General features: G+C 38.5%; 1 protein-coding gene across 2 annotated transcripts in view; it reads left to right on the top strand.

Annotated features, from left to right (window-relative positions):
- AK9 (adenylate kinase 9) overlaps positions 1–22,975 on the top strand; it is a 199,535-nt gene that overhangs the window by 148,076 nt on the left and 28,484 nt on the right. For both annotated transcript variants that reach the window (XM_057302574.2, XM_055114038.2), the window contains exons 27-29: positions 2,181–2,305; positions 10,804–11,023; positions 15,217–15,279. In XM_057302574.2, the coding sequence (XP_057158557.2) occupies positions 2,181–2,305; positions 10,804–11,023; positions 15,217–15,279 (408 nt within the window). The remainder of the gene's footprint in view (positions 1–2,180; positions 2,306–10,803; positions 11,024–15,216; positions 15,280–22,975) is intronic.

The raw sequence follows: 22,975 nt of genomic DNA, 5'->3' as shown, positions 1-22,975 counted from the left end.
GATCCAAACCGTATTGACCTCTTACATGGCTTCTATCTGGAGTTATACAATGAAAGTTCTTCATTCTATCTCACATTTTAACCATTTCTGATATAGATAGGCCATTTGTTCTCAAATGATCCAAATGCAGTTATATGTAACACTCAAAGTTGAAGCAGGGTTGGATAGTGAGTGACATATGGTGTTCTAGTAGGTAATGAAGTACCTGATCAGACATATTCTTTTTTCTTTTTGAGACAGCATCTCCCTCTCTTGCACAGGCCAGAGTGCAGTGGTGTGATCTCGGCTCACTGCAACCTCTGACTCCTGGGCTCAAGCGATCCTCTCACCTCAGCCTCCTAAGTAGCTGGGACTGCAGGCATGCACCACCATGCCAGGGTAATTTTTGTATTTTTTGTATAGATGGGATTTCATCATGTTGCCCAGGTTGGTCTCAAACTCCAGACCTCAAGTGATCCACTCACCTCAGCCTCCCAAAATGCTGGGATTACAGGCGTGAGCCACCTGTGCCTGGCCTTCAGACATATTCTTTAAATGTTTTTCAGCTATATTTAGTAGCGTTCAGGAGAAACTGATATCCTATTAATTTAAAAAATGTATATCGGGACAGGCACGGTTGCTCACGCCTGTAATCCCAGCAATTTGGGAGGTTGAGGCAGGCAGATCACTTGAGGTCAGGAGTTCGAGACCAGCCTGGCCAACATGGTGAAACCCCATCTCTACTAAAAGTACAAAAATTAGCCAGGCGTGGTGACACATGCCTGTAATGCCAGCTACTCAGTAGGCTAAGGCAGGAGAATCACTTGAACCCGGGAGGCGGAGGTTGCAGTGAGCCAAGATCGCACTGCTGTGCTCCAACCTGGGCAACAGAGCAAGACTCCATCTCAAAAAAAGAAAAAAGTATGTCAATCCAGATTTTTTAACTTAACAAGTCTAGATTTTAAAGTGCAACAAATATCTCCTGCTTGTCTACAGTTTTTTGTTTGGTTTTCTTTTATTGTTTTCTGAATAACTTGTCAGAAAGCAATTAAGGGATTTTATTTTTAGATAATAAAATTAATCCTGCTTCCCGGTAAGCAGCAGTTTATCATAACTTAGCTATTCAGTTTTAGAATTTTGGATGACAAAAGTACTCAACAAAAATGTTTCATTTTTGTAAGAACTGTTGTTTTTTACTATCTATTCAAGGGTGGTCCTACTTTAGAGAGACTTGACCTCAGTTAATTATCACAATGCTTTCTATTTGTTATTACATTATAATCCTCTTCTAGTTTGTATTTCAGATGGCTGCCTGTTTGGCTTATCCCATAATCAGGATCTAGGTTGGAGAGATAATACTATAAAATTATAATATAAATAACAAAAATCAGTTAAGCCTTATAGGCGTGTTTGTGATAAATTGAAAAAGGTTTAGCAAAAAGTAATGAGATATGACCCCAAGGCCATGTATGAAAATCAATCATATTATTACTTATAATTTATCTTAGCTGTAGTAAATATTATTTACTATAGGTTGGTGCAAAAGTGGTTGTGTTTTTGCCATTACTTTTAAAGCAAAAACCGCAATTACTTTTGTACAACTTGTATTTCTAACCACATTAAATAATTGGTTTATAGAAAATAGCCCAAATTTGTAAATGTTTATAAGCAACACTACAAAAAAAGACCTCAGAGAAAATAACAGGTCTCATTCTAATCAGCTACATAATACCATATTGTTTATGAATATAGATTTTGGGGTTTTCTAAATTGGTATTTGTACATATTTATGGGGTACCTGTGATATTTTGTTACACACATAGAATGTATAAGGATCAAGTCAGGGTATTTATGAAATCCATCACCTTGAGCACTTATCATTGCTATGTGTTGGGAGCATTTCAAGCCCTCTCTTCTAGTTATCCTGAAATACACAATACATTGTTATTAACTATAGTTTCCCTCTGTGCTATTGAACATTAGAACTTACACCTTCTATCTAACTGTATGTTTGTACCCATTATCCTGCCTCTCTTCATGTCCTCTATCCCTACCACACACCCTTCCCTGCCTCTGGTAACTTTCATTCTACTCTCCACCTCCATGAGGTCCTCATCTTTAACTTTCACATATGAGTGAGAACATGCAATTATTAGCATAGAGTTTTAAAACTTGTTTTGTTTTCTGATTTTTGTTTTTAGCTTCCAGAAGTACAACTTACAGAAGAAGAAGAAGTAATCAAATCAAGTCTAATGGAAAATGAGCCCTTGCCTCCTGAAATTCTTGAAGTAATTCTTTCTGAGTGGTGGCTTAAGGAACCAATACGGTATCTTAATTTATATAGAATTGTACATTTATTTGCTTTTATTTGTTCTTAAAAGTTAAAAATGTAGTTTAACATACATTTAAGAATTTTCTCCTTTATATTCATGTAAGCTGGTGATTTTTCACTTGAGATACACATTAAAAACATCTGTAGAGTCTTTAAAAATACCGATGCCAGGACCCCACACCAAAATAATTGAATTTGAATCTCTAGGAGTGTGAGCCTGGGATATTTTTCAGTACCCTCAGGTTATTCTAAAGTGCATTTGTGGTAAAACTGTAAAAACCTAAACAAAATAGCTAAATATTATGCACCATTAAAATTTATTATAGGGCCGGGTGCAGGGGCCCACGCCTGTAATCCCAAAACTTTGGGAGGCCAAGGCAGGTGGATCACCTGAGGTTGGGAGTTCGAGACCAGCCTGACCAACATGGAGAAACTCTGTCTCTACTAAAAATACAAGATTAGCTGGGTGTGGTGGCACATGCCTGTAATCCCAGCTACTCTGGAGGCTTAGGCAGGAGAATCACTTGAACCCGGGAGACAGAGGTTGCAGTGAGCCGAGACAGTGCCATTGCACTCCAGCCTGGGCAACAATAGTGAAACTCCATCTCAAAAAAAAAAATTATTATAATGAATAATGTGTAATAGCATAAGAAATGTTATTACATAAAGTTAAAAGATGTAAAACTATAATATAATAGAGAATGCACACATGAAGAACCAACTAGAAAGAAATAAACTTTTAATAACCTCTGAGATATGGGATTATGGATAATTTCTACCTTTTTATTAAGGCCTTTCTCTATTTTTTCCATTTTTCTATAGTGTGACTTATTGCTTTTATAGTCAAGGAGAAAATAACACATTTTGAAAAGGTTATTGGATTAGTCCCGGAGAGATATACTAAGGGGCTTGAATTAAGGGAGAATTACAGAAATAGAAGTGTGAGTACAGAGGAGGACATGCCAGGACTTAGCTATTAAATGTAAGAAGGAAGAGGGAGCCAGGGGAGAGGGCCAAAGGTCTCTAACAGGTAGCACGTGAGTACTAGTGGGTCAGAAGGAAGAGCAGTTTGGAAGGCTAACAGTATGATTTTTGACAGTATAATGTGTGTATAATTCCAGAAGGGCATTCAGATGGAGAAACTCCACAACTTTTTGAAAATTTGGAATCAAAACTCAGAAGAGAGGTTGGGTGTAGAGGTAAAGATTTGGAAGTCATTGACAAAGAAATGACAGCAGGAACAGTAGGAATGAAATTGACCCTGCCAGAGAGACCAGACTGAAGGCACCTCTAAAGAAAAAAACATGGAAATAGCTCAAGTCTACAGCTCCCAGTGTGAGCGACGGAGAAGACAGGTGATTTCTGAATTTCCAACTGAGGTACCAGGTTCATCTCAATGGGGCTTGTCAGACAGTGGGTGCAGGACAGTGGGTGCAGCCCACTGAGCGTGAGCCAAAGCAGGGCAAGTCATCGCCTCACCAGGGAACTGCAAGGGGTCAGGGAATTCCCTTTCCTAGCCAAGGGAAGCTGTGACAGATGGCACCTGGAAAATTGGGTCACTCCCACCCTAATACTGCGCTTTTCCAATGGTCTTAGCAAACAGCACACCAGGAGATTGTATCCTGTGCCTGACTCAGAGGGTCCCACGCCCACAGAGCCTCGCTCATTGCTAACACAGCAGTCTGAGATCGAATTGCAACATGGCAGCGAGGCTGGGGGAGGGGCACCCACCATTGCTGAGGCTGCAGTAGGTAAACAAAGCGGCCAGGAAGCTCTAACTGGGTGGAGCACACTGCAGCTCAAGGAGGCCTGACTGCATCTGTAGACTCCACTTCTGGGGGCAGGGCATAGCCAAACAAAAGGCAGCAGAAACCTCTGCAGACTTAAATATCCCTGTCTGACAGCTTTGAAGAGAGTAGTGGTTCTCCCAGCACAGAGTTTGAGATCTGAGAACCGACAGACTGCCTCCTCAAGTGGGTCCCTGACCCCTGAGTACCCTAACTGGGAGGCACCCCCCAGTAGGGGCAGTATGACAGCTCACATGGCCAGTTACCCCTCTGAGATGAAGCTTCCAGAGGAACAATCAGGGAGCAACGTTTACTGTTCAGCAATATTCACTGTACTGCAGCCTCCGCTGCTGATACCCAGGCAAACAGGATCTAGAGTGGACCCCCAGCAAACTCCAACAAACCTACAGCTGAGGGTCCTAACTGTTAAAGGGAAAACTAACAAACAGAAAGGACATCCACACCAAAACCCCATCTGTACGTCACCATCATCAAAGACCAAAGGTAGATAAAACCACAAAGATGGGGAAGAAACAGAGCAGAAAACCTGAAAATTCTAAAAATCAGAGCGCCTCTCCTCCTCCAAAGGAACACAGCTCCTTGCCAGCAATGGAAAAAGCTGGACAGAGAATGACTTTGACAAGTTGAGAGAAGAAGGCTTGAGATGATCAAACTTCTCCGAGCTAAAGGAGGAAGTTTGAACCCATAGCAAAGAAGCTGAAAACCTTGAAAAAAGATTAGACGAATGGCTAACTAGAATAACCAGTGTAGAGAACTCCTTAAAGGACCTGATGGAGCTGAAAACCATGGCACAAGAACTACGTGACAAATGCATAAGCTTCAGTAGCCAATTCGATCAACTGGAAGAAAGGGTATCAGTGATTGAAGATCAAATGAATGAAATGAAGCGAGAAGAGAAGATTAGAGAAAAAAGAATAAAAAGAAATGAACAAAGCCTCCAAGAAATATGGGACTATGTGAAAAGACCAAAGCTATGTCTGATTGGTGTACCCGAAAGTGACAGGGAGAATGGAACCAAGTTGGAAAACACTGCAGGATATTATCCAGGAGAATTTCCCCAACCTAGCAAGGCAGGCCAACATTCAAATTCAGGAAATACAGAGAACGCCACAAAGATACTCCTCGAGAAGAGCAACTCCAAGACACATAATTGTCAGATTCACCAAAGTTGAAATGAAGGAAAAAATGTTAAGGGCAGCCAGAGAGAAAGGTCGGGTTACCCACAAAGGGAAGCCCACCAGACTAACAGCGGATCTCTCAGCAGAAACTCTACAAGCCAGAAGAGAGTGGGGGCCAATATTCAACATTCTTAAAGAAAAGAATTTTCAACCCAGAATTTCATATCCAGCCAAACTAAGCTTCATAACTGAAGGAGAAATAAAATCCTTTACAGACAAGCAAATGCTGAGAGATTTTGTCACCACCAGGCCTGCCCTACAAGAGCTCCTGAAGGAAGCACTAAACGTGGAAAGGAACAACCGGTACCAGCCACTGCAAAACATGCCAAATTGTGAAGATCATTGATGCTAGGAAGAAACTGCATCAACTAACAAGCAAAATAACCAGCTAATATCATAATGACAGGATCACATTCACACATAACAATATTAACCTTAAATGTAAATGGGCTAAATGCTCCAATTAAAAGACACAGACTGGCAAATTGGATAAAGAGTCAAGACCCATCAGTGTGCTGTATTCAGGAGACCCATCTCACGTGCAGAGACACACATAAGCTCAAAATAAAGGGATGGAGGAAGATCTACCAAGAAAATGGAAAACAAAAAAAGGCAGATGTTGCAATCCTAGTCTCTGATAAAACAGACTTTCAACCAACAAAGATCAAAAGAGTCAAAGAAGGCCATTACATAATGGTAAAGGGATCAATTCAACAAGAAGAGCTAACTATCCTAAACATATATGCACCCAATACAGGAGCACCCAGATTCATAAAGCAAGTCCTTAGAGACCCACAAAGAGGCTTAGACTCCCACACAGTAATAATGGGAGACTTTAACACCTCACTATCAACATTAGACAGATCAACGAGACAGAAAGTTCACAAGGATATCCAGGAATTGAACTCAGCTCTACACCAAGCGGACCTAATAGACATCTACAGAACTCTCCACCCCAAATCAACAGAATATACATTCTTCTCAGCACCACATCGCACTTATTCCAAAATTGACCACATAGTTGGAAGTAAAGAACTCCTCAGCAAATGTAAAAGAACAGAAATTATAACAAACTGTCTCTCAGACCACAGTGCAATCAAACTAGAACTCAGGAATAAGAAACTCACTCAAAACCGCTCAACTACGTGGAAACTGAACAACCTGCTCCCGAATGACTACTGGGTACATAACGAAATGAAAGCAGACATAAAGATGTTCTTTGAAACCAATGAGAACAAAGACACAACATACCAGAATCTCTGGGACACATTTAAAGCAGTGTGTAGAGGGAAATTTATAGCACTAAATGCCCACAAGAGAAAGCAGGCAAGATCTAAAACTGACACCCTAACATCACAATTTAAAGAACTAGAGAAGCAAGAGCAAACACATTGAAAAGCTAGCAGAAGGCAAGAAATAACTAAGATCAGGGCAGAACTGAAAGAGATAAGACACAAAAAACCCTTCAAAAAATCAATGAATCCAAGAGCTGCTTTTTTTGAAAAGATCAACAAAATTGATAGACTGCTAGCAAGACTAATGAAGAAGAAAAGAGAGAAGAATCAAATAGATGCAATAAAAAATGATAAAGGGGATATCACCAACAATCCCACAGAAATGCAAACTACCATCAGAGAATACTATAAACACCTCTACGCAAATAAACTAGAAAGTCTAGAAGAAATGGATAAATTCCTGGACACATAGACCCTCTCAAGACTAAACTAGGAAAAAGTTGAATCCCTGAATCGCCCAATAACAGGCTCTGAAATTGAGGCAAGAATTAATAGCCTACCAACCAAAAAAAGTCCAGGACCAGATGGATTCACAGCCGAATTCTACTAGAGGTACAAGGAGGAGCTGGTACCAATCCTTCTGAAACTATTCCAATCAATAGAAAAAGAGGGAATCCTCCCTAACTCATTTTATGAGGCCAACATCATCCTGATACCAAAGCCTGGCAGAGACACAACAAAAAAAGAGAATTTTAGACCAATGTCCCTGATGAACATTGATGCAAAAATCCTCAGTAAAATACTGGCAAACAGAATCCAACAGTGCATCAAGAAGCTTATCCACCATGATCAAGTGGGCTTCATCCCTAGGATGCAAGGCTGGTTCAACATACGCAAATCAATAAACACAAACCAGCATATAAGCAGAACCAAAGACAAAAACCACATGGTTATCTCAATAGATGCAGAAAAGGCCTTTCACAAAATTCAACAGCCCTTCATGCTAAACACTCTAAATAAATTAGGTATTGATGGGACATATCTCAAAATAATAAGAGCTATTTGTGACAAACCCACAGCCAATATCATACTGAATGGGCAAAAACTGGAAGCATTCCCTTTGAAAACTGGCACAAGACAGGGATGCCCTCTCTCATAGTGTTGGAAGTTCTGGCCAGGGAAATCAGGCAGGAGAAAGAAATAAATGGTATTCAATTAGGAAAAGAGGAAGTCAAATTGTCCCTGTTTGCAGATTACATGATTGTATATTTAGAAAACCCCATCATCTCAGCCCCAAATCTCCTTAAGCTGATAAGCAACTTCAGCAAAGTCTCAGGATACAAAGTCAATGTGCAGAAATCACAGGCATTCTTATACACCAATAACAGACAGAGAGCCAAATCATGAGTGAACTCCCATTCACAATTGCTTCAAAGAGAATAAAATACCTAGGAATCCAACTTACAAGGGATGTGAAGGACCTCTTCAAGGAGAACTACAAACCACTGCTCAACGAAATAAAAGAGGACACAAACAAATGGAAGAATATTCCATGCTCATGGATAGGAAGAATCAATATCATGAAAATGGCCATATTGCCCAAGGTAATTTATAGATTCAGTGCCATCCCCATCAAGCTACCAATGACTTTCTTCACAGAAGTGGAAAAAACTATTTTAAAGTTCATATGGAACCAAAAAAGAGCTTGCATTGCCAAGTTAATCCTAAGCCAAAAGAACAAAGCTGGAGGCATCACGCTACCTGACTTCAAACTATACTACAAGGCTACAGTAACCAAAACAACATGGTACTGGTACCAAAACAGACATATAGACCAATGGAACACAACAGAGCCCTCAGAAGTAATAGCACACATCTACAACCATCTGATCTTTGACAAACCTGACAAAAACAAGAAATGGGGAAAGGATTCCCTATTTAATAAATGATGCTGGGAAAACTGGCTAGCCATATGTAGAAAGCTGAAACTGGATCCCTTCTTTACATCTTATACAAAAATTAATTCAAGATGGATTAAAGACTTAAATGTTAGACCTAAAACCATAAAAACCCTAGAAGAAAACCTAGGCAATACCATTCAGGACACAGGCATGGGCAAGGACTTCATGTCTAAAACACCAAAAGCAATGGCAACAAAAGCCAAAATTGACAAATGGGATCTAATTAAACTAAAGAACTTCTGACAGCAAAAGAAACTACCATCAGAGTGAACAGGCAACCTACAGAATGGGAGAAAATTTTTCCAATCTACTCATCTGACAAAGGGCTAATATCCAGAATCTACAAAGAACTCAAACAAATTTACAAGAAAAAAGCAAACAACCCTGTCAACAAGTGGGCAAAAGATATGAACAGACACTTCTCAAACGAAGACATTTATGCAGCCAAAAAACACATGAAAAAATGCTCATCATCACTGACCGTCAGAGAAATGCAGATCAAAACAACAATGAGTTACCATCTCACACCAGTTAGAATGGCGATCATTAAAAGGTCAGGAAACAACAGGTGCTGGAGAGGATGTGGAGAAATAGGAATGCTTTTACACTGTTGGTGGGACTGTAAACTAGTTCAACCATTGTGGAAGACAGTGTGGCGATTCCTCAAGGATCTAGAACTAGAAATACCATTTGACCCAGCCATCCCATTACTGGGTATATACCCAAAGGATTATAAATCATGCTGCTATAATGCCACATGCACACGTATGTTTATTGCAGCACTATTCACAATAGCAAAGACTTGGAACCAACCCAAATGTCCATCAATGATAGACTGGATTAAGAAAATGTGGCACATATACACCATGGAATACTATGCAGCCATTAAAAAGGATGAGTTCATGTCCTTTGTAGGGACATGGATGAAGCTGGAAACCATCATTCTCAGCAAACTATCGCAAGAACAAAAAACCAAACACCGCATATTCTCACTCATAGGTGGGAGTTGAACAATGAGAACATTTGGACACAGGAAGGGGAGTATCACACACTGGGGCCTGTTGTGGGGTGGGGAGTGGGGGAGGGATAGCATTAGGAGATATACCTAATGTAAATGACGAGTTAATGGGTGCAGCACACCAACATGACATGGCACATGTATACATATGTAACAAACCTGCACGTTGTGCACATGTACCCTAGAACTTAAAGTATAATTTAAAATATATATATATATATATATTATGGCCAATATATGGAAATTTGCCTCCTTACTAAGAAAGGAAAATTCACATTTTTGAATTAACAACTTTGAAGGCTGAAACTGTCAAATGTTCATGAAAGTCCTATTTGTATTAAGAAGAAAATATATATTTAAATGTAAATATTAAAAACAAACCAAATTTCAGATAAGCAGGAGAAACAAATTCTACAGGAACCAGTATTGACTCTCTCAATTAAACAAAGCTAAGTTTTCAAAGCTTGGTTGTTTTATAAGTGCTCTCTAATTAAAATGTATTAACATTCCAGTTATTTTCCTGATTCTTTTTTTTTTTTTTTTTGAGAAGGAGTTTCACTCTTGTTTCCCAGGCTGGAGTGCAATGGCATATTTTCTTGATTCTTAAAGTCTCATCACACTTGGGCAAGTTTGACAATCCCATTTGAATATAATCATCTTGCCCATAGGAACCAGGATACATACATTAACAATTGTCATCAGTTACAAGGAGACCCAGGGAAGTGGGTATGAGTTGTCTCATGAAAGGAAGCACTGTTAGAAGAAAAACTGCCAAAGGTGAGGGCTCCCACTACAATTGGGCTGGCCAGGTGTACTCTTTAAATAAAGAATACCACATTCATTAGGCTGGGCACCGCTCCCAAACAGAGAACTTATTTTCTCTTTTCCTATGGTCTTCTCACAACTTTTAGTAAACTTTCAGTTAATAGTAATTGTCTGTAAACTGATTGACTACAATTTTATATTATAAATATATGTATGGAATATTGTAATTTTAATCCAACTTGATGTATTTTGAAAAAGAAATGTCACGTATACAACTAGAAATATTAAAAGAAATAAAAGATAAATTTTTAAACTATTCATTACATACAGAAAGTTGATATTTATCAATGCTTTTTTTACTGTATTTTTTTCTTTTAAAATATTTCATTGACAAGTAAAGAATGTATATATTCAAGGTGTAATGATGACTTAATATACCTTGTATAATGATCATTACAGTCAAATTAATGAACACATCCATTACAACATTTTAATGAAATAAAGTAAATTATGAAAATTTCCACCAGTTCCACAGGTTTTATATTAGATGGTTTCCCACGATATCCAGAAGAGGCCCAGTTTTTGGGAGATCATGGATTTTTCCCAGATGCAGCTGTTTTTATACAAGTTGATGATCAAGATATTTTTGATCGCCTCCTTCCTGCCCAAATTGAAAAGTGGAAACTAAAACAAAAGAAGAAATTAGAAAGGAAGAAACTGATCAAAGACATGAAGGCAAAAATCAGGGTATGTATCTAGCAAAAATGCATTGAATAAATCTGTTCAGCATCTGTTTAGTGATCTATTATAAAGTGATCTTCACAAAAAATATAGTATTCTAATTTTAATACCACAGTAAGCATGAAATATTTTTCATCGAATATTAAGACTATAATAAGAGTTAAGCGTTATTTCAGGCTTTTGTGGTGATCAATGTGTTAATGCTTCTCTCTTTATGGCAAACAAAAGATAGTGGTACTGCCAAGACTTCCCTCTCCCAGACATGGGAGCAAAGTGGAAGAGGTAACAAACAGAGATTTGAAACACAAAGAAGTAAAATTTCAGAGGTCTTTTTCGCTGCCCCTGGAGCGATGACACCATCCATCAAAGACATGTGAGCCTGTAGTGAAACCAGACCAAATTAGGTTAGAACATTGTACCTAAACCTACATTCTGAGGAGTATTCCATAAAATGTTCAAAAGTGTCACAGGGAACCAGCAATTCCACTCCTGGGAATCTATCTAACAGAAATGAAAATATATGTCCACATAAAAAGTTACATGTGAATGTTCATAACCATTATTCATAATAACCAGAAAGTAGAAACAACCCAAATCATCAGCTGATGAATAGAAAAATAAAAGGTGGTATATCCTTAGAATTGAAAAACTACTCGGCATTAAGAAGGAATGACCTATTGATACATCCTGTAACATGGATAAAAATCAAAACCATTGTGCTGAGTGACAGAAGCCAGGCAAAACAGGAGTGCATCCCATACAATTCCATTTACATGACATGCCCTGAAAAGGCAAACCTGTAAGTCTGGGCTGAGGTAGAAAGAATGGGCTTTTGAGTCTGGACCTAGGATGGCCCAGATGAGGCATGAGAGCAGTGTTAAACGTCTGAAGGGCTTTCATACCGAAGAGAGCTTGGAGGTACTCCACGTGGCCTCAAGGGAAAGAACTACCATTGGTAGGAGGAAGGTACAGGGAAAGTATATTTCATTCTTAGCAAGACATTTCAAAAAGAACCAGGACTGAAGGCAGGGAGCTCCTTGCCAATAAATAAGCATAAACTAGGCGAACATTTGGCAGGGGAGAATGGAAAAATGTGTCAGAGAGCTCATCTATTAATTTCAATTCTGAGATACTAAGACTTAAATTATGTAATACATTCTCACAACTCAACACCAATTAAATTACAGACTGCCAAAGTGTTAAAACCAAGCAGTTCCTCTTTCATTGCTCAGACATCGTTTTCAAATTCTTTTCATCTTGGGGTTAGCCAGAGGAAATCCCTTCAAGGCCATTGCCATCCATTCCTCTCCCCCACCACACTAAGGTTGCATGTCCCAGGCCATCACTGGTCTGCACAATATCAAGGCAGGCAGAGTTCTTAGCCATCTAAGAACTATGGATGTAAGGAGGGAGACGTGGGAAGGTACGTGGCTCCACACTGTTCTTGATGACGTTCAGGCCAAACTGTCTGCTATGCGAGAGATTCTGTAAGTATGAGAATGGAAAAGAAAGAGCCAAAGATGAGAGCCTACCAAAGCACATTCATATGTTGTCTCACTGTGGGGCCTGGAATATCTAGGCCAGTGCTAACACAGAAATCTCCATGATGACAGAAATGTCCTGGATCTGTGCTGTCCTGTACAGGAGCCAGTAGCCGCAGTGGCTGTTGAGCACTTAAAATGTGATTAGTGTGACTGAAAAATCAAATGTTTAATTTTGTTTAATTTTAATATAAATAGCCACACACAGCTAGTGGCTATTGCACTGGACAGAACAGCTGTAGGGCAATGAAGCCACATCCTAGATATCACATGCTTTAAGAATTTTAGGGACCTAGAATAGGAAAGCAGCAGGTTTCTGGAGCTAGTTTATCACCCCAGGCATTTGCCCCTTCCTTTCCTCACCCAATAACTCTATCTCAGTTCAGAGCTTTCTTGGCTGACACCAGCGCTCCTACAGTGACCTAATTGTCCTCCCTGGCTTCATCTCTCTGCCTTCCAGACCATCCTCCTGACTACCTCCACACGAATTTTCCTAAAACTCCATTTTGATCAAGCCACCCCATTAAGGTCTGAATTCTCAATCTTATCCCAAATTCTAATTTTTTTCTCAGTATTTCTCAAATACAAACCCTTCTCTGCAGCAGCCACCACATTGTATGCTTTGGCAATCCCGTATCTGGTAGTTTCTTTTCTTTTCTTTTCTTTTTTTTTTTTTTTTTTTTTTTTGAGATGGAGTCTGACTCTATCGCTAGGCTAGAATGCAGTGGCGCAATCTCAGCTCATTGCAACCTCTGCCACTTGGGTTCAAGCGATTCTCCTGCCTCAGCCTCCCGAGTAGCTGGGACTACAGGCATGCACCACCATGCCCAGCTAATTTTTGTATTTTTAGTATAGATGGGGTTTCACCATGTTGGCCAGGTCAACAGATCGAGACCATATCTGGTAGTTTCTAAAAGCATCCTCACACTAATTGTGTGACATTACGTGAGTTAAACTCTGAATTTCTGTTAACTCACCTCTAGAGTGGAGTAATGCCTTGCAGATATGTTTTGAGCAGAAAGTGAAAGAATATATATTATAGTGCTCAGGACAGTGCTGCCATCTGGGAGATGTACAACAATTAGTCAAACCTCACTGACTATTTATTTGAGTGAAAGGAGCAGAGGAAAAGTAGACTCGGAATGTGTATGAGTGCTATTGTGTATAGTTTGCAATTTTTTGGTAATACAGTGGTCTTTATGTTTTATGAAAACACAAAAAAAGACTGTTTTCACAACTCCACATTTAAAGAACCTATAGTAAAAATATGTTTTTATAAAAGGAAATAATGGAAGTTTTTGTAAATTCTCACCAGTTAAGAGCCATAGAATCTTTCTGGGGCTCATAAACCAAATGAATTTTATTCAGTTCAGTTTTATAATTCTATCTACAAATAATTCTTGCATGCCTACAAGGCATAAGTTCTCAGGAATGTGTACTCAATAGCAACCAGACGAAAGCACCCAGGTTCTGCTCATCTGCACCAGAGCCCCAGAGCATGTCCTCAGGCACCACTCTATCCTCCCGGTATTTAAAGGGAGACCAGTTTACAGAGTCCTGAGCCAATAAGCCCCCAAACCTGAAGAAAGCAGATTAGTTTTCATGGAGACCTTGGAGACCTATCAAAGGGGATCCATTGTGTTAGATTTAGAGGATTCTGGGAAGGTTGGAGGACTATCTATATATCAAGTCTGTGACTGTCTGCCAACCACATACACTTTCCCCATGTGGACATATGTATTTTTAGGTTTGTTAGGCCAGGGGTTCCCAACCCTTGGGCCATGGATGGATACCACTCTGTGGCCTGTGAGGAACCAGGCCACACAGCAGGAGGTGAGCAGTGAGTGGGCAAGTGAGTGAAGCTTCATCTGCATTTACAGCCGCTCCCCATCACTCACATTACTACCTGAGCTCTGCCTCTGGTCAGATCAGCAGCACATTAGATTCTTATAGGAGCACAAACTGTAATGTTAATTGTGCATGCAAGGGATCTAGGTTGCACACTCATGAGAATCTAATGCCTGATGATCTGTCACTATCTCCCATCACCTCCAGATGGGACCATGTAGTTGCAGGAAAACAAGTTTAGGGCCCCCACTGATTCTACATTATGGTGAATTGTAAAATTATTTCTTTGGATATTACAATGTAATAATAATAGAAATAAAGTGCACAATAAATGTCATGAGCTTGAGTCATCCCAAAACAATCCCCATCTTCGGTCCATGGAAAATTGTCTTCTGTGAAACCAGTCCCTCATGCCAAAATGGTTGGGGATCACTATGTTAGGCTATTTAATAGTGTGTTAAAAGCTTACCATTTTCAGTGAATTGCCTCCAAGTATTTCCCTATTTCCTGCCACCAAAACCAAACAAACAAATGAGCGATAAATTTTGAAAAGGAGTTCTAAACTTTGTGGAAAGAGTAACTGACCCCAAGTGCTGTTTATCCCTCTGGAAGAAAATAGCTGATCAAGAGGTTCAGAGGTACAAGGATGCAAGCCAAGCAACATGATTACCGCCATCGCATCCTTTCCTGCAAAGTTCACTGTACTTCTGCCCAAACGTTATTCCTACTTTATATAAAAATATATTAATACAGAGAAAGCCACTTTTATCATTCTCCATTACAATTTTTTAATGTCTCTTTCTTTAACAGGTTGATACGATTGCTAAAAGAAGGGCTGAACTTATATTAGAGAGAGATAAAAAAAGGAGGGAGGTAAGTAATTTTTTTTTTTTCAAAACAGGGTCTCACTCTGTTGCCCAGGGCAGGGTGCAGTGGCACAATCATAGCTCACTGCAACCTCGAACTCCTGGGCTCAAGGGATCCTCCCACCTCAGCCTCTCAAAGTGCTAGGATTACAGGCATGAGCCATCACACCCAGCCTTTGCCTTCTGGCTTAAGACACTATTGTAACAGCTTTTCAAGGCTGACCCTCTTGTAACCTGATTTCCATCTGTATAAAAATGTCCAGCCAAACAAGGAGAAGAGAAAAAGAGGAATATCAGAAAATACAACTTGCTACAAGTGCAATCACATGTCACCCTGGTGTGAATATGCTGGACTTCCGTACAGAGGACTGCTGATATTATACAGTGCAACTGCAACTGCAACTGCAGGCACAAAGCATTGCAGAAGCAGGGCCAAAGTAATTGTTGCTTTGTCAAAACAAAATATTCACAACCAAAAGTAGATAAGAAAAAACCATTGGACTGAGAAAATTATGGCACCATGTAAGAATAAGAACCCTCCTCTTAATTATTTACCTCGATTTTCATTCATTTATTCATTCAGTCCATCAGCAAACATTAATTGAGCTTTGTGTCTGACACTGTTTCAAATACTGGCAAATCAGCCATGAGCAAAACTTACAGAAATTGTAGCCTCATTCTAATGCTCATTTCCCTCATCAAACATGTTCTGAAAGTTTACTCTGTTTAAGGTGTCATGCTAATGTTTAGGATCAAAAAGATGTCCTAACCTGGAATTAAGTACAGTTAACTACTTTAAGCCCTTGGGAGTCCCTAGTGGTCCCCTTCTGAATCACTTCAAATGTTTCAGCAGTGAAGGAGTCCAGGCTTTGCAGTTAAACACACCTACGCGGTATCCATTCTCCAGTTCTCACTGACTTTGTTCACTGCTCTCCAGTGCCTGGTGGAGTGCTGACACATGTGACATTCAACTTCAGTTGTTTCGCTGAGGTTGTATAACATTGAGTAAGTCACTTAGCCTCTGTAAACCTAGGGCTTTTTATTGTAAAATGGGAAAAATTAATACATTTAGTTTCCCTAATTAATAATAATTTAATTTCCCTTTGCTACTCTTTAGTTAAATCTTCTTTTCTTAAGAATTAATTTTCAGGATAAACTTTAAATGTTCTTTATAATTTTTTCATTTGTTAACATTAGAATGGTGTGATTTCTTCTGATTTCTCATTCAGAAATTCAATATTCTATGTAGAGGTTAAATAGGATTTTGTAAGTCAGCTCTCCTGAGACTTCGTGTTTGTAAAACTGTCTGTGTATCCCACAAAACTGATACAAACAAACTCGCAGCACAACTCCTGAGATGTCTGATGAATAAAAAATTAAAACTGTATGTGGGGTTTTTTTCTTCCAACTCCTTTGATGGAAATTTTATATGTCCTGCTACTGACTCAGACAATAAAGTAGACAAAATATAGCATCTCAGGGATGAGTTAGTGTGCTTGTTACTATTGGTCAGTGTGCCACCCTAAGTGGCATCCATCCCGACTCCACATCTATACTGGAGCTCACTTGCATGAACAGATCCAGGGGGTTTTCTCACATTTGCCTTCTTATGCAGAATATGCAGTTCTGTGACTTGCCTTTTTCAGACTAACTGGGGAATCCCTGGCAGAGAAAGCCCTTCCCAGGTTTGTCTTCTTGCCCTAAACAAAATCATTGCCTTTACTGTCTTTTTAGCACTGAATGGGACATTTCCAACATTAGAAATCACTTCAATATCCCAGTCATTACTTGCATTAATTTCATAGGGAAATGTCGCCATCTTGTGGACCTGTAGTCTCAGAATGTGACTGTAAGGCAGCCCCTGGCCTTGCTTGTAATCCTCCCTCTCTTCCTGTCCCCTGGCTCCGTCTCTGGGTCTCTATTAGGTGTTGGGTAGCCACTGGGAGGTGAAAGCAAGGGAGGGCCAGGACAGGAAGCCCGGGGAAAAAGTGAGCACAGTGTCAGACTACGCCTCGGAGAAGAGTAATAGAGACACATTGATCATAGGTACTGAGGGAAGGCCCAAGTCAGGGTCCACATGAGGTTGAAACAAGGGTCTGGACCAAGTACCAGGCCAAAACCATCTCCAGGATCCTCTAGGGAGAAGACAGAGTGTTTAGACCCAAAGGTTGATACACAGAGGGCTCTTCAGGATGAAACAGCAAGCAAAAGTGTGCATGGGTATACGGGTTGGAGACAGATTCAAAGCACTGAAAACCAAGTAGTTCACAATAGCTGCTCCACAGGCAGTGTCAGTCACACCACAGCATAATAAAGAAATTTGGGATCTAGATAATGAGCACCTGTGTCAGGAAGCCCTGAGAACTCTGACAGGTCTTTTACTTCTTCTTCCATTTCTTCATGCTTTCCTCTTCCGTCCCTTCTCTAATCATAAAAAAATCCATCGCTCTCCTGGCACAAGCTTCTGTCCAGATGTAGCTTCCCCTGTCTTCCCCTACCAGTAGACAGTTGTAACACAGCTTACCCCAAATCTAGTCCTGTCTCTCTGAGACTATGAATTTATTTGCTTTCTGCTTGTCCCCTCTGTTTTCTGTTTCTCTGTTCCCCTTTTCCGGCCTTCCTTGGATTATTTGAATATATTTTAGAAATTCATTTTAATTATCTATTGCCTTCTTTTCTTTTGAAAAGTGTGTAAAATTTTTATTTTATTTTTTTCTTTTTCAATTTGTATTTTAGGTTCAGAGGGTACATGTGCAGGTTTGTTACATGGGTAAATTGCATGTTGCCGGGGTTTGGTGTACAAATAATTTTGTCACTCAGGTAGTGAGCATAGTACTCAATAGGTAGTGTTTTGACCCTCACTCTCCTCCTACCCTCTACCCTCAAGTAGGCCCCAGTGTCTGTTGTTCCCCTCTTTGTGTCCATGTGCACTCAAAGTTTAGCTCCCACTTATGAGAACATGCAGTAGTTGGTTTTCTGTTCCTGTGTTAACTTGCTTGGGATAATGGACTCCAGCTCCATCCATGTTGCTGCAAAAGATATGAATTCATTCTTTTTTATGGCTGCATGGTATTCCATGGTATATATGTACCACATTTTCTTTATCCAGTCCACCATTAATGGGCATCTAGGTTGATTGCATGTCTTTGCTATTGTGAGTAGTGCACTGCATGTGTGCATGTGACTTTTTGGTAGAATGATTTCTATTCCTTTGGGTGTATACCCGTTAATGGGATTGCTGAGTTAAATGGTAGTTCTAAGTTCCTTGATAAATCTCCAAACTGCTTTTCACAGTGGCTGAACTAATTTACATTCCCACCAACATTTCCTTTTCTTCATAACCTCACTAACATCTGTTATTTTCTGACTTTTCAATAATAGTCATTCTGACTGGCATGAGATAGGACACCATTGTGTTTTCGATTTGCATTTCTCTAATGAGTAGTGACATTGAGCATTTTTTCATATGCTCGTTGGCTGTGTCTATGTTTTCTTTTAAGTGTCTGTTTATGTCTTGTGCCCATTTTTTAATGGGGTTGTTGTTTTGGGCTTGTTGATTTGTTTAAGTTCCTTATAGATTCTGGATATTAGACTTGTGTTGTACGCATAGTTTGCAAATATTTTCTCCCATTCTGTTGGTTGTCTGTTTCTTCTGTTGATAGTTTCTTTTGCGTGAAAAAGCTCTTTAGTTTAATTAGGTCCCACTTGTCAATTTTTGTTTCCGTTGCAATTGCTTTTGGAGACTTTGTCATAAAATATTTGTCCAGAACCAAAACAGCATGGTACTGGTACAAAAACAGATACATAGAGCAATGGAACTCAGAAATAAAGCTGCACACCTACAATCATCTGATCTTCGACAAGGTCGACAATAACAAGCAATGGGGAAATGACTCCCTAGTAAATAAATGGTGCTGGGATAACTGGTTATCCATATGCAGAAGAATGAACCTGGACCCCTTCCTTTTACTATATACAAAAATCAAAATGGATTAAAGACTTAAATGTAAGACCTGAAAACATAAAAACCCTAGAAGAAAATCTATTGCCTTTTTAAGTATACCTCTATGCTTCGTTTTTTAGTAGTTATGCTAGAATTACAAATACATCCTTGGCTTTTCACGTTCTACTTAGGGTCAATATTATTCAATGTAATATTGTAAAAACCTTAGAACTGTCTAGCTCCATTTGCCCCACCCATCTCCAATCCACTAACATCCTTTATGCTCTAGTTGTGATGTGTTTTACAACTGAATACATTACAACCCTCAAAAGAAATAGTTCTAATGTTTATATTAAATAGTCACATGTATTTTCAAAAAATTAATAGGAAAGTAAGCCTTGTTTTCCATTTATCCAGATATTTACTATTTCTGATGTTCTTCATTCATTCCTCTGGTATGATGGAAATCAGAAGGATGGGAATGCTGGACATCTGAATTATTGTTCACCTATTGTCTTTCTTTTTTCTGTATCTATGGTTTTCAACAGTTTGGTTATGGTGTACCTACATATCATTTTCTTCATATTTAGTTTGGAGTTCACTAAGCTTCTTTAATCTGTAAATTTGTGTCTTTCACTAAATTTGGAGAAACTTTAGACATTATTTCTTTAGACATTTTTTCTGCCTCATTTACTCTTTGTCTTCTCCTTATAGTACCCCAGTTATACATAGGTTAGACCTTTGCTGTTGTTCCACATGTCCTGGGAACTTTGTTGATTTTTTTCCATCTTTTTTCTCTCTCTTCTTTAAGGTAAATAATTTAAGCCCAACCAACAATTTTTTTAATTTCAAATATTGTATTTTTAGTTCTAAAATTTCCATTTGGTTTGTTTCTATATTTTCTATTTCTCTCCTGAGATTTCCTATCTGTTCATTTATTATAAGTGTATTTTCCTTTTCCTCATTGATCATTGTAATAATAACTTCTTTAAAAGTTCTTGTTTGGTGATCCTAACACCTGGGCTGGGTATTTGATTATTATCTTTCTTTATGAGGATGGGTCAAATTTTCATAATTCTTCATATTTTGAGTAACTTTGGATTATGTTCTAGAATTGTAAATGTTATATTGTGGGGATTCTGGACTTTGTTATGTACCTCCAAAGAGAACTGAGGTTTTTGTTTTAGCAGGCAATTAACTTGGTAAGATAAACTTTAAAATTCTGTCATGCCTGCAATGAATGGCAGCTCAGTGTATACTGTTCTTGAACTGCCCATATGTACATGGTTCACAGGCTAGCCAGAGTCTTGGACAAATTGACTTTGGTATTTCCTTCTCTGGCTCTCTCATCTCTGGCATTTACCCTCACTCTCCAGTGGCCCTGGTTTTGGCTCCTTTCTCTGGTTGCTCCATCCAGAAAGTCAGTTGGCTTTCTACCAAAGTTTTAGTCACACTGAACCACCACTACTCTGAAACTGCCCTCTCGGCAAATGCACAAAATTAGAAAACTCACCCTATGCCAATTGCTTCCTCCAAATTTTGACTGCTCTTCAAAATCTGCTTTTCTTGCTCCAAAGACCTCAAAAATAATAGAGAGAGAGGAGTGTTGTTTACAGTTTATTATTATCTGCTAGAGGTTAAATAAACTTATTTCTTCATATTTGAGGCAGATCTTCAAGGCCATGAAGTTTAGAATATACACTTCCAACTTGAGGACTAAGAGATGCGTGATGTCAGGGAAAACAACACTGTTCTACAAGATTAAATGACCATTTGCAGAAAAATGAAAAAAAATTTTCCCTAGGAAGAATTAACCTGAGAGCCTCTTAGATGATCTTTTGTGAAGATTTTTAGGATATTTTTAGGATTTTTTTTAAATCAATATTGTACTACAGGTGTGAGCCAAAGCAAAGTAAGAAAAAGAAATAGCATACATATTAAAAAGTAAGAATAAAACTCATTATTTGTATATAATTTGAATATCTAGAAAGTGTAAGAGGGTAAATTGCAGAAAAATTCCTTAAGGTCACCTCTACCAGCCCTTCACTTAACAGTGACATTTGCCCCATAAAGAAAAAAGGTAAATCATTTCTAAAGGGATGAAATAATCTGTCTGGAAGATTCTAGGTCCACAGAATGTTGGTTGATACCTTTTATTTTTGGGGCAAGATCCAGGCTTCCTGCATCTTCTCATCTTCACATCTTAAATAGAAGTGTGATACAACATTACCTGCTCATATACAGAAAGCATGCAGTTGCTCTGAACTAATCAATTTAATCCTTCATTTATAAAAATGAATAGCCAACCAAGGGTTACCATATACTTGAGGAAAATCACCAACAAAAGGGAAAACCAACATAAACAAACAGAACAATTGATCATAAAACAAGTGGACAACCCAGGAAACATCATTAAATATTAAAAGAATTTCACTTTCTCTCAGAAAATTCAAGAAGAAACTTATATCCATAAAACAGGAAGAAGATGCTATAAAAAGTCAGAGAACAAAAAAGAGTTAATGAAAACTAAAATAAGTTAAAAGTTAAATTGAAAAAAAGGAAAAGTCCAAGAAGTTTCTCAAATATAAAACAAAGTGCAAGAGATAGAAAATACAAAAGAAAAAAACTGAAGATCTATGAGGTCAATCCAGGAAGGTCAACATCCAATATGCATTTCAAACAGTGGAAACAGAAAATAAAGAAGGAAATAATCTAAGAAATGTTAGAAGAAAAGTTCCCAGTATTGAAGAGAGCAGGAGGTCTTCAAATTGAAAGGGCCCATGGAATGCCAAGCAGAATAAATAAAAAGAAATGTGCATTAGACACATCCTTATGAAATTTGAGATTGGCGGGTATAAAGAGAAGCTCCTACTTGTTTCTAAAATTTTAAAAGGATATCTACAAAGGAATGGAGGTAAGACTTGTATCAGACTTCTCAGTAACAATACTGGACAGTAAAAGACAAAGATAACGCTTGTAAAATTCTAAGTGAAAATGGTTTTCAGCCTAGAACTCTGTACTTAGCCAAACTGTTTATAATGAGAGAAAATGAAATGGAAAAATTTTCAGATACTTAAGATCAGTGAAAATTAGCCTCTTTTATATTCTTCCTGAAAAGAGTATCCAATTGATATGGTGAATAACACTGCTTCTGCTCACAAAATAAACAACAATAAAACAAACGAAAAAACCCTAGAAATATGGGGGTGGGGAGAGACAATAAGAGTATTATTCAAATATGGGGCAAATGTAATTGTAGCATGATTTTGAATAAGAAGAAAAAATGATGCTTGGTCTTGATACTAGAAACATTCTACTTAGAATATTGCATGTTTCTTGATATAGAATTGCATTCCTTGTATTACTAACTCCAGCTGTAGTGAATAAGGGTTACGTAATTTAACATAGCAGGTGCTGTTTATTGGATTTCCATATTCAGAATCAATCAAATGCTGTTTGCTTACTTTTAATTTTTAGAATCAATTTCTACATGAAGCACCAAATACTGAACTCCAATTATAGGACAGGGACATAAATGTAGTAATATTGGAGACAAAATACTTAGAAACTGAAGAAAGGGAGACTTGGAAGGAAGAGTAAGGACATCTTCTTGATGGGGAATCAAAACAGACATCTAAAGAGGACAGCTCAATAAAATAGAGATTTGGATATAATATTTAAAGTTATAAGCACTCGATTACAAAATAAAGAGTGAAAATATGACTAAAACTGGGCAACAGGCAGAAAGAGGAGTGATGTA

Source organism: Pan paniscus, chromosome 5 (assembly GCF_029289425.2).
Source record: "Pan paniscus chromosome 5, NHGRI_mPanPan1-v2.0_pri, whole genome shotgun sequence".
NCBI lineage: Eukaryota > Metazoa > Chordata > Mammalia > Primates > Hominidae > Pan > Pan paniscus.
This window is presented reverse-complemented; position numbering and strand designations above follow the sequence as displayed.